The sequence below is a fragment of the Cololabis saira genome, chromosome 15, assembly GCF_033807715.1.
Source record: "Cololabis saira isolate AMF1-May2022 chromosome 15, fColSai1.1, whole genome shotgun sequence".
Taxonomy (NCBI): domain Eukaryota; kingdom Metazoa; phylum Chordata; class Actinopteri; order Beloniformes; family Belonidae; genus Cololabis; species Cololabis saira.
The window spans coordinates 29,148,226-29,160,367 of record NC_084601.1 but is presented as its reverse complement, the minus strand read 5'-3'; the positions used below and the strand labels follow the sequence as shown (position 1 = coordinate 29,160,367).

Here is a 12,142-nt window from a genome sequence, read left to right as displayed (position 1 = left end):
GGGGTCACCTACCTGCCAGATACCGCTCCATGGAAGCCGAGGAGCTCCGGTTCCGGCCGTAGCAGCAGAAGAAGAGCAGCCAGACCAGGACGGGGGCCAGGACCAGGACCAGGACCCAGAGGAGCCGGGCCAGGGCCGGGTCGGCCCAGGCGGCCAGGACCGTGGTGTCCATGGCGACGGCTGCAGGCTGCTCTGGGACTTGTGGAGCTTCTGAACGGGTCGGCAGCCACAGATGGATCCCAGCTGTTCTGAAGGGGCCCGGCTCCAATCCAGGCTCCAACCGAGGCCCACGTCAGCTCCGGGAGTCTGCTGGCAGTGTGTGTGTTGTTACAGTGTGTGTGAGTGGGTGTGTGCACCTTGGAAAAACAGGGGGGCGTGGCCCGGAGCAGCAAATCCCTCCCAGGAGCACCGGGAGGAAAACCCAGGCGGACCAAGTGGTGGGGAGGTGAGGACAGAAATAGAGGGTCTGCAGTGACGTCACTTTCCCACTGGACCACTTACTCACACTGAGTGAGTGGCAAAAACAGCTGCAACTAGTGGAGGAGACGGGATAACAGCCGATTATGGGCTTAAATTAAAGGCAGTTGGACTTGACAGTGACCCGTACAGTTACCCCAAGAACCAGTTAATATTTGGCCACGAATCAAGTTTCCTGATATTTATATGTACTTAATTTCTACATCGGGGAAATACACGAAGCAAAGCATGACGGCATACAAAGGTCTTGACGGTTGGTCCGACTTCAAGGCAGGATTTGTTGTTGGCGAAATTAAAGTGATGAGGACACCGAACTTTATGATTTGACCGTTTAACGTTAGCTACCCAAAAATCCAACATTACCTGATACAAAATGGGAGCTGCAAACCACGTTTCGGTGCCTGGAATCCAGTTGTTTCTGAGAATTGCAGCGATCCATTTGTCTCTCTTAAGCTTATTTTTCAGCAGTCTGTAAGACGATAACTCCGATTTCTTGCTAAATCTATGAGTACAGTCGATTGCACAACAGCTCTTTCCTGTTTTAGATGTTTTCCAGTTGCTCAAACTGAAAGTTTACACTGCCACTCAGTGTGTGTAACCCGCTGTGAAGTCTCATCTGTGACGTCATGTGCATTCCCTCTGTACACCTGCCGCGCTACAACTCCCCAGCAGCCGTCGTTCCTCCACAGTTGATTATTCCCACATGACGGAACCCCAAACCGTCTGTTCAGGTCCGTTTGCTCGAAAGCTCAACGAAGGCTGAACCGAGCGATTCAAAAAAGATTTCTGAATCGCTCGGTTCAGCCTTCGTTGAGCTTTCGAGCAAACGGACCTGAACAGACGGTTTGAGGTTCCCAGCATGCTTTGCTGCACGAGAAACAGCAGACTGGTTGCACAGGGCGTCGGCACGAGTCCGGTGTTTACCAAGGAAACGCAGACCTGAACAGTTCAGGTGTGGTTAAACGCCAGCAGAACCAGACGGGTCTCCGGGAGCTTTTCCATCTAATCTCCAAAACGCACCGAATGTTTAGGAACTAAAACTCTTATTTTTATCATCAAAATGTGACTTTTACTCGTCTGTTCTGAACTCAACAATCTACGGAAGAGTATTAGGGCCAGGCAGGAGAAAATAAAAATAATATTTTAGGGGAAGATTTTTTTTTTCATTATGCACTTCAAGAAAAAAGTCAAAATGTCGAGATTAATGTTGAAGTACAATTTCGAGAAAAAGTCGAAAAGTCGAGAAAAAGTCGAAAAGTCAAGAAAAAGTCGAAATTGCGAGAAAAAAGTCGAAATGTCGAGAAAAAAGTCGAAATGTCGAGAAAAAAGTCGAAATGTCGAGAAAAAGTTGAAATGTCGAGAAAAAAGTCGATTTGTCAGGATTAATGTTGAAGTATAATTTCGAGAAAAACTCGAAATGTTGAAAAAAAAGTCGAAAAGTCGAGAAAAAGTCGAAAGTCGAGAAAAAGTCGAAAAGTCAAGAAAAGTCGAAAAAGTCGAGAAAAAAGTTGAAATGTCGAGAAAAAAGTTGAAATGTCGAGAAAAAAGTTGAAATGTCGAGAAAAAAGTCGATTTGTCAGGATTAATGTTGAAGTATAATTTCGAGAAAAACTCGAAATGTTGAAAAAAAAGTCGAAAAGTCGAGAAAAAGTCGAAAAGTCGAGAAAAAGTCGAAAAGTCGAAAAAGTCGAGAAAAAAGTTGAAATGTCGAGAAAAAAGTTGAAATGTCGAGAAAAAAGTTGAAATGTCGAGAAAAAAGTCGATTTGTCAGGATTAATGTTGAAGTATAATTTCGAGAAAAACTCGAAAGGTTGAGAAAAAAGGTGAAATTTCAACAAAAAAAAAAAAAATCTTCCCCTCTCAAATATTTTTTCTCCTGCATGGCCCTAATACTCTTCCATAACAATCTCTGAAACAGAGACGAGCAGATGAATCACTTCCGTCTCAGAAGCGAGCCGACGGCTCCCTCTGGTGGCCGCAGGAAGAACGACACAGCGTTTACAAATAAAACATTTAATGTGGTTAGTCGAGTATGAAGTTTAAATTCAGAGTAACAGCAGATCTTAACGGGTGATTATGATGGGAACAGTTCAAGGGGGAGGGAGGGGGTCACGCAAGTTCGTCTCCTGGACGTCAAACTAGCGGCGGTGGGTAAATAAAAACACATTTATGGAAGTAATAAAAGCAGAATAAATATGATCCGAGGCGTCGTCTTCATCTCAGTAGAAGCTGGAGTCCTGAGCCGCCCAGTTCGGTGTCTGCAGGAGAGGAAGAGAGGAAAATAGAAGATCAAAAACAAGAAACGAGACATAATGATGACTGACATCGAAACTACGGCCAGTTAAACGTCGTATGAAGATATAAAACATGTAAAAAGTTCAGGATGATGCATGAAAACCAGAACATTACATTTAATGATGCCTGGATGGCAGACAGATACGGAGAGGGGGATTAAACCCTAAAGTGAACAAGACAGGTGACATGTCCAGGTGTCCTGGATGTCTCTCAGGTCTGTGATTTCACCTCTGATTCTCATCCCCCTTTTCCACCAAACCGGTTCCAGGGTTGATTCTGGTTCTGGTTCTGGTTCTGGGCCAGTGCTGAGTTTGGAACCGGGCTTTCTGTTTCCACTGACAAAAAACTGGCTCCGGGCCAGAAAACCCGGTTCCAAGGTAGCACCAACTCTTTGCTGGACTAGAGGAAAGAACCGCTTACGTAAGCGGGGGGGGCGGAGTTATTAAGACCAACGGCAATAACAAGACTGGGAGACGGAGACATTTTCAAATAAGAATTAATCTGGATGCAGCAAAGCATCATGGGTCTGAGGAGGAGACGACCTGTCTTTTAGAGATGTGTCCACGGAGGAGCTACGTGGACCAAGCCTATTAGAGCAGATACCTTGTTGTTGCTGCAACTTTCACGCAAACGCAGCGACGAAACTGACGTTTGCAGAGACGTAATGACGTGGCTCATCATCTTCTCAGCTAGTTTCAAAGTGGAACAAGTTGTGAACCAGAACCAGCCCTGGAACTGGTCTGGTGGAAAAGGGGTACCAGAGGCTTCGGTCTCTGCAGTTCAGCAGGTCTCTCCCCCCCCATGACCCTTGGTGACGACCCCCGCCTCAGCCCCCCCACCCTCCCAGGTACCTCGTTCCTGTTGCTGTGCGCCACCTTCTTCTCGATGTTCATGGCCAACAGCTGGCTGCGGAACGACAAGCTCTTGGTCTTCTCGATCACCTGCTGGTAGGGCGACACTGCGTTGTTGCCCATGACAACGTGACCCTGAGGAGCAAAAAGACAACCCACGTTTGTGTTTGTGTTGGTTCTGGCGGGTGGCCGGGTCCGTCTGAGGCCCAGTTGGACATCTGAGGCATGGCTAGTTTATTTGTATAGCACAATTCAACACAAGGTCATTCAAAGTGCTTTACATCAACATTAAAAGCAGCAAGACACAATTAAACAGTAAATAACAAATAAAATGAAATAAAATGATAAAAAAAACACATAAAATAATAAAAAGCAAATGTTGTTAAAAAGTAAGGGCAGTCGAGTCCAGCAGGTAAGTATTTAATTAAACAGTAATGTTTTTAGCCCTGATTTAAAGGAGCTGACAGTTGGAGCAGACCTCAGGTCTACAGGAAGTTTGTTCCACCGGTGAGGAGCAGAATAACTGAACGCTGCCTCACCTTGCTTGGTTCTGGTTCTTGGGAACCAGAACAAACCAGATCCAGATGAACCTCAGGGGTCTGGGAGCTTCATAGGAACTAACAGATCAGCATGTATTTTGGTCCAAGACCATTCAGGTCTTTGTAGACCAGCAGGAAGATTTTAAACTCTATCCTTTGACTCACTGGAAGCCAGTGTAGTGATTTCATGACTGCTGTAATGTGGTCCAGTTTCCTGGTGTTTGTAAGGACTCTGGCGGCAGCGTTCTGGATCAGCTGCAGCTGCCTGATAGATTTCTTGTTAAGGCCTGTAAAGATGCCATTGCAATAATCTAACCTACTGAAAATGAATGCATGAATAAGTTTTTCCATGTCTTGTTTAGACAGAATACCCTTAATTCTAGCAATGTTTTTTAGGTGGTAATAGGCAGATTTAGTGATAAACTTTAGATGGCTGTTGAAGTTCAGGTCTGAGTCAATAATTACACCAAGATTTTTGGCTTGATTTGTAGCTGTCAATGACATGGAGCCAAGGTGAGCGCTGATCTTTTCCCTTTCAGTTTTAGGGCCAAAAATGATCACCTCTGTCTTTTCTGCACATCCACTCATTGATTTGGTGAATACAGTTACTCAATGAGAGTAGGGGACTGTAGTCACGTGATGACACTGAAATATAGAGTTGTGTGTCATCGGCATAAGTATGGTATGAAATGAGGATAAAGACTCACCAGCTTGGAATCGATCTTGGCGTCCAGTCTGGCGTTTCGGATGAGATTGACGATCCATCGCTCCGCCTCCTCGGGCGTCATGTTGAGCTTGTCGGCGAGCATGCTGGGAGCAGAGCGGAGGAGAGAGGAGGTCACTCACGTCTGATGTTTCAGGTTTAACAACTAAAATAAAAACTGAATCGACCGGAGCAGCACGGGAGCTCGTCCTCCGACTGGAACGTCTCCACTCGTTCGGACCTACTTGATGCTGATGCACTGGTGGATCCGACAGAAGGTCTCGAAGATGAAGAGGCGAGCGTTTTCGATGAAATCCTCCAGACAGGCGACCAGGAAGAAGTCGTTCACCAGAACCTGGTGGGGAGGTGAAAGTAAATACGGCTGTTCTCTTCAACTGTATGCCCCTCCAGACGCAGGGGACCTGCTGGTATTACTGCTGCGGCCCGGGATAAAACAGTCCTGCAGGCGGCGCTCGGTCATGTTCCTGCTTACTGCTAAACTACCGGATTAGCCCGAATATCAGACAGTGTTTTTTGCATTGAAATAAGACTGAAAAAGTGGGGGTCGTCTTCCATTCGGGGTCTAGACATTATACCCGTTCACAACGCTAGATGGCGCCAGATATCTTTAAAGCAAATGCTGAACTTGCTGAAAAGCATGTGTATCTCAGTTGTTGGTTGAAGCAATGTACAAATATAAATCAATTTAAAAAAACGGTACAAAAAGGAAGTTCTGGGAAGTTATTTAGTTGAGGAGGAGTTATGTTAAGGCAATATTTGTGTTTGTTAGCTGATTAGGTGCAAAGGCACAATCAATGGGAAAATCGGTAGCCTAATAGGTAAATTGCAGCTATTTATTATTAATATTTATGTTTAATTTATGATAGAGGTAACAAAGGGGCAGGGTTATAAAAGTTTTACTTCTACCTGCTCCTTTTCGGACACTGTTTTTTTTTTCCCTGTTTGTATTACGTTTTTGTTGTTGTTGCTTTTTTTTCTGTATGTTTTGAATTTGTTTTAAAATTTTATATTTTTTTCCTTATGTGTTCGAAATAAACAATTAAATCAAATTCCCCAGGCCAAAGCAAACCCGTCACGAAAAATAAAAAATAGCAAGATGATTGGAATGAGGCAAAATAACATCCTTTTTCTCTCAAATATATTGTTATAATCATTTGTTTCAGATGTACTGTAATTATTTTCTGTATAAAAATGAATTTGAATTTGGTGTTCAAAAAGTCATTAAAACTTTTCTCGGAATTCTGAGATAATTATCTCGTTAATTCAGAAAAACAGAGCAGATTTTTTTTCCTCAAGAGAATGCAATATGCTTCCATATATATTATGTACCCATTCTTTACTTGTAAAAAATTAATAAAAATATTGTTTAAAAAAAAAAAAAAAAAAAAAAAACGTCATCAGTAACAATGGGAATGTTCCCAGCTGCAGTTTCATTAGAAAGTGATGATTCCTTGAACTTTCGGGGGGGAAGCAGACAGACATGGGTAATTAAATCCTCCGGAGCGGCTCAGAACTGATCCTCCGTCATGCCGAGGCCTTTTCAGGCGCTGCATAATTCATGGAGGAGCGGCGCTCGGAGAGTAGAAGTGCAGCGCTGCAGTGGAAGGTTTGAAAGTCCCAAATCTGACAGCCGCTGAATAGAAGCCGGCAGCCGGCGAATCAGGCCACATGTGGATTTGCTGAGGATCAATCGCTGCAGAGATAAACTCCCCGGACTCCTGGGAAAGCTGCGCGTCAACCCCCCGCCCCCCCGCGGCCGCATCCGCACATCAGGAGGAACTCACCGACTCGCACTCCCTCAGCTTCCTCTGGGCGCTGTCGAAGTCGAAGTTCACGTAGAGACACTCCACGAACTCCGTGATCGGGTCCTTGTAGGTGTACGACTCCTGCGGAGAAACCAGCGTTGTCACTAAAATTGCTTTCGTCAGCGAAGATTACGACAAAAAAACGACGATAACGATAATTAAATATATAATGCAATATCGTAGAGGAATAAAAACCAGACTAAAATGTAGATTACAAAATAAAAACTCTGTTAAAGTGTGTCTTCATTTTCGTTGACCAAAACGAGTGGAAATGTTCTAACAAAGATCCTTAATCTCCATTTCAATTAAAAACAAAGTTCCATAGAGAAAGGGGCCGATGGCCGGCCACGAAGAAGAACCATCTTTGGATCCACTTTCCTACATAGACGTGGAAAAGAAAACCCAATGTGTCGTTGAAAAATAAAAAGATGGGGAGAGATGCGGAAAAATAAATATGTTGTAAACTCAAATGAGAGTCTTCTGTATCTGGAATGAATGTATTCTTGAGTCTATAAGGTAACAATAATATAATACTAAGATAACTTTGTTTGAATTGCAAAATGGGTTTGGATAAATACAATCTTTGACTAAAATGGTCCTGGACAATTCTGACTAAAATAAGACTAGAATGCTCAGATATTTAGTCGTCTGAAACTTGACACGACTAAAAGGAGAATAAACGTGACTAAAACTAATAAAAACTAAAATGATAGCTGGACCCAAAGACTAGACTAAAATAGAAACAGGCTGACAGAAACAACACTATTTGTGACCTGAATGCTGATAAAACGGGTTTTTAAGTCTAATCTCACCTGCTGGATGACCTTCACCAGGTCCTTGAGCACCTGCCGGCGTTTCCGGACGTCTTTGTTGGTGATGACGGCGGTGGTGAGGTACCGCAGCATGTGGGGGCACATGGTCTGGATGGCGTTCAGGTACCTGGAAACCACAGACGCAGCAGGTGATCAGTCCTCCTCATCGGTCCTGGAGGATGAGGGGGGGGGGGGGGGGTCTGATCGGTGCTGGTTCTGATGGACTCACTGAGGCTGGTAGAGGAAGAGCTCGATGATGTTGTCTCGGCCTTTGGGATGGTTGAAGAAGACGAAGAGCGACCAGTGGATGAGCCAGGTCCTCTGCTGCAGCGACTGGAGCGGCGAGCTCACCGACTGGAGACAGGGAGAGGGGCAAAGGTCAGCGGAGGGGGACACAGGGCACCACTTTTCTTTTTTTTTTTCTAATTATTTAGGTATGGCAGTACAGATCACAAAGTAAAAGCAGTAATATTCTTATCCGCAATCCCGATTTTTCATTTTAAGTAAACATATAGAGGGAATGCGCATGACGTCACAGATGCAACTTCACAGCGGGTTCCGCCCACTGAGTGGCAGAAAGACTCAATTAAGTTGAGTAGATTAAAGCAAATCAAATATCAGAGAGTTTATTGTGTAAGTTTCTACTTTTCTCTGCCATAATGGAAACTTTGTTAATAATTTCTCGTAAATATTTAGTAAAAACCAGGAAAAGCAGCCCAACTTTTATCAACCCGCCCAACCTGACTGAGGCGTCTAACACCTGGTAAACAGGTTTATTTCTCCTCAAAACGATGAAATAAACGTTTTAATGATGACTGGATACATTCCCTCTAAAATAAGACCCTTGTATTGAGATTTAAGACATTACAAGCCTTATTTTAGCAAAAACAGAATTTAAGCTCTCACGTTGTTGTCGATGGTCTCCCGCAGGCGCGTCAGGTCCTCCATGGCCGCCTCCCAGTTCTGCATCAGGATCTCGGAGGCCAGTTTCCCCCACAGGGAGCTGAGGGCGTTCCTGTCCGTCGACGGAACCTGACCGGACGGGAAAACACACCCATGTTCAGGAAAAGCTTGACGTAAATCATCTTCTGGGTTCTAAGGTGAAGGTTCTCACCAAAACACGGAAGAAGTAGAGGTACTCGGCGGCGCCAGAATAGTTCCCGCACTCGTACTGGAACTTGGCGTACCGGTACAGCGTATCCAGGTACTCCTGACGGAACTGGGAGAGAAAAGAGATGAGAAGCCCGAACGTGTGGAGAGGAAAATACACTCTTGCAGGAGCTACTTTTCACACTTGTTGTTTTAATGTAAATTCTTAATCATGTGTTTTAACCTACGGTAGCACACATTTTTATTTATCTTGTTGAGTGTTTTATTTATTTTATTGAGTGAGTTGGTGGTGTCTGTTTTTAATTGTTGCACTTTTAATGTTTCTCTGGCGGCTGTCTTGGCCAGGCTTCCCTTGAAAAAGAGGTCATTGTAGCTCAACGGGACTGACCTGGTTAAATAAAGGTTAAATAAAAAATGTTAAATGTTTTGAGTGGATTTTCTCTCCAGACAACTGGCGCGTTTCAGAGGACAAGCAGCCAGCAGCCAAACTTTCATCGCCTTTTTCTTCCATCAAAGAACAATAATCGGGAGTCGCTGACCGGAGAGACTTCCACCTTCGAGTCCTTCCATCTCCTCGTTAGCCGCACCGCTGATGTCATCGTTATTAACAATTCAGAGATTAACGATCGTTCGGTAAAAGAGGCCAAATCCAGGAACCTTTGTCGGCTCGTTTGCAGGTTGTTCTGCTAATTAACGAGGCATTTGACGAGTGTGTTGTTGCACGCTCCGGCTCACTGTCGCCATGGAAACCCATGCAGAGGTTTCAAAGCGCCGTAATTCACACACTTACGTTATGTTTCTCTGACAGGTAGTCGAACAGCATCCTCCCGTCCCTGAGGAAGAGAAACAAACAGATCAGCGGCGGAGGACGACGGAGAGGGACGGAGGAGGACGAGGGGGCGGAGCCACAGACCTGGTGGACTGCATCTGCCGCGTCGTCTCCGGGTCCTCAAACATCTTGACGATGGGCTCCGTCTCCGACTGCAGCTGCTTGAGCTGAGCGACGACAGTGGTCCGCTTCTCCCTCAGCGCTGAAACACAACAACTTTAATCCGTCATGGTTCAAAAGTTCCTGGGCCGTTATTCTGTGATGGAAACGTCTCTAAACGTGACGTGTTTATCAAACCCTCTCGTTAGTGTTAGTAAACCACTAGTTAGAGTTCAGTAAACCTTTAGTTAGGCCCTGTCCCAATACTCCCCCTACCCCTACTTTTCATCCCTACCCCTAAATTTTGCACGTTCCCGTGAGGGTAGTGGTGTCCCAATTTCTCTTTTCACCTAGGGGGAGTGGAGAAAACGAGGGTAGTGGCTATGAATCTGGACCTACGGATCGAAGGTTTTCGGATGCTGAGTAGCTGATCTAGGGCCAGAAAAATTTCCCAGAATGCTTTTCGTCGTCATTTGCGGACTGAATCAAAAAAAAAAAACATGGCGGACATTTCTTATTTTTTAGTGAATAAAATCAATATTTTGAGTTCGTTTCTGCATAAAAATGCATTTTGATTACATTTCTAGCGAGAAATATATATTTTACTTTATTCACTCAGTGAATGTACATAATCACTTGTTTGCTCGTTGTTGCAAAGTCTTTTTCAAACCTCGCCAGAATAAAGGCTGATTTATGGTTCCGCGTTACACCAACGCAGAGCCTGCGGCATAGGTTACGCGGCGACGAGTGCCGTACCCTACGCCGTAGGATCTGCGTTGATTTAACGCGGGCCCATAAATCAGCTCCGGAGCCGGCAGGCAGAAATCCCGAAATTTTCGGAGCAAACAGGTGTAGCTACAACTGTTAGATTTCATCTATTAAACCAACATTTATCTTACGAAATGATTTATTTCAGCCAGCCGTAATTCTCCACAGAGCTGCAGGTTTCTCCCCGGGAAGAAGGCGCAGGTTGACCTGGCGATCACGTCTGTACGTGAGCTGCTGCTGCTGCGCCCCGGACCGGCGGCTCTTCTCATCCCCGAAAACATCAGATCAAATTTCTTAACAGGCATTATTTGGATAAACTGAGCCCAGGTTGGGGATCTTAACGGTTACTTTTACGCCTGAAAAAATATTAAAACTTAATAAAGTGGCATATTAACAGTGCTACAGCTGAAATTAAAACAGCTTTTGGCTCTCAGCTTCCTGATTAGTGGTGGTGCTGAAAGTAGGGGTAGGGGGAGTATTGGGACAGACCCCTGGGAAGATTTCAAGTGCTCTAAAATCTGTGGCTTCTTTTTTAGGTGTAGTGGTAGTGAGGGAGGGCTAGTGGAAGAAAGTAGGGGGTGTATTGGGATTGGCCCTTAGTGTTTAGTAAATAGTAGAATATGGTACATTGAATCCAGACACAAGCCCCCATGTGGTCAGAAGTGGTATTGCTACATAAAGTGGCTTTAACAGGAGTTATTTCATTTCTGACTCATTGTGTTGTCTGATAACAAAAAAGAATAGGAATCAGAATCGATATGGTAGAAACTGAAACTGGTTCTTACAAATTGGGATCTCCTTGTCGGCGTACAGGTTCTTGTACACATCCATGGCGAAATCCACCATGTTGGTCTCGCTGAGCAGGTCCAGCTTCCCCTGAAGAAGTTCCTTCTCATTGTAAATCTGTCACGACACACACAAACACACGGTTGGGTATCTGTGAAACTCACAACAGTGGTCCAAGTAGCTGCAGATAAAGTGATGCACATCATGTTTGGAGTCTAAAATGTGAGAATGGAGAGATCTGGGTTTGGTTTAGTTGATCAGGTTTAAGTTTAGCAAAAAAGGTTCTGAATGACCACATTTTCCAGGACCAGGTTCCAGGGTCTAACAGATGTTTAGCACTGCAGCAGACAGATGCTGTAATTGGAGCAACAGACGGATCAATAAGGTTCTATTAGGACTTTTTAAATAAAAACAGCTGTTTGTTTCATCTGCCATTAATCCGTCTGACAGGTGCTAAGCTACAGGCTAACAGGGACACATTTCAGCTATAAATCCGTTTGTAGTCACGTATTATCCATCTACTACTTATATTACCCTAATTTCGGCGTTTAATAAGGACTAGAATATAAAAGCGCAGGTGTTAGTGTAGCCGCTTGAGCAGCAGGCGGCTAACATGCTAACATGCTAACCCTCCGACATCAAGCTGCAACCTGCTCCAGAAACCCTAAATCACCGCCAGCGACCGAATGAAGAATAAACCAGGGTTGTTCCACCCAGAGCCGCCGGTACCTCTTTCACAGACAGGAATTCCAGCAGAGGAAAAACCAAATGCCGGTCCAGAAAGTGAGCAATCTTGGTGGTCAGGTCGTACTCCGCCATCTTGGCTCTAGAAGGAACTTTATTGACAAACGGAGCGACAACAAATCCGTGCAGAGATGACGTCAACAGAGAAAATTCACATTTTCATATTTATTTTTTGTCTCTCTCCATTATATGCATTTTAATATATAATGAATTTAATATATAACATAATAACATATATATTATTTTTTAAATAATTAATATAAACATATGTGAGGGGCGGTGGGGGGGGGGGGTGGCATCCGC

The 12,142-nt window shown here is 44.5% G+C and overlaps 1 protein-coding gene across 1 annotated transcript; it reads right to left on the bottom strand.

Annotated features, from left to right (window-relative positions):
- Positions 1–2,500: 2,500 nt before the first annotated feature.
- On the bottom strand, positions 2,501–11,930 carry LOC133460594 (eukaryotic translation initiation factor 3 subunit E-B). The gene is made up of 13 exons (XM_061741240.1): positions 11,825–11,930; positions 11,095–11,212; positions 9,527–9,644; positions 9,404–9,446; positions 8,618–8,722; positions 8,410–8,535; positions 7,733–7,857; positions 7,504–7,630; positions 6,671–6,772; positions 5,111–5,220; positions 4,870–4,972; positions 3,624–3,758; positions 2,501–2,735 (listed from the first exon to the last, which is right to left on the bottom strand). The coding sequence occupies exons 1-13, from the start codon at positions 11,912–11,914 to the stop codon at positions 2,697–2,699; spliced, it is 1,341 nt and encodes a 446-aa protein (XP_061597224.1). The 5' UTR covers positions 11,915–11,930; the 3' UTR covers positions 2,501–2,696.
- Between the last annotated feature and the right edge of the window lie 212 nt (positions 11,931–12,142).

Coding starts and splice junctions, on each gene's coding strand:
- LOC133460594 (XM_061741240.1), bottom strand. CDS start 11,914: ATGGCGGAGTACGACCTGACCACCAAGATTGCTCACTTTCTGGACCGG. Junction 8,536..8,617: donor TCTACTTCTTCCGTGTTTTG/GTGAGAACCTTC, acceptor CCGTCCGGTCAG/GTTCCGTCGACGGACAGGAA. Junction 3,759..4,869: donor CCAAGATCGATTCCAAGCTG/GTGAGTCTTTAT, acceptor TTTGCTCCTCAG/GGTCACGTTGTCATGGGCAA.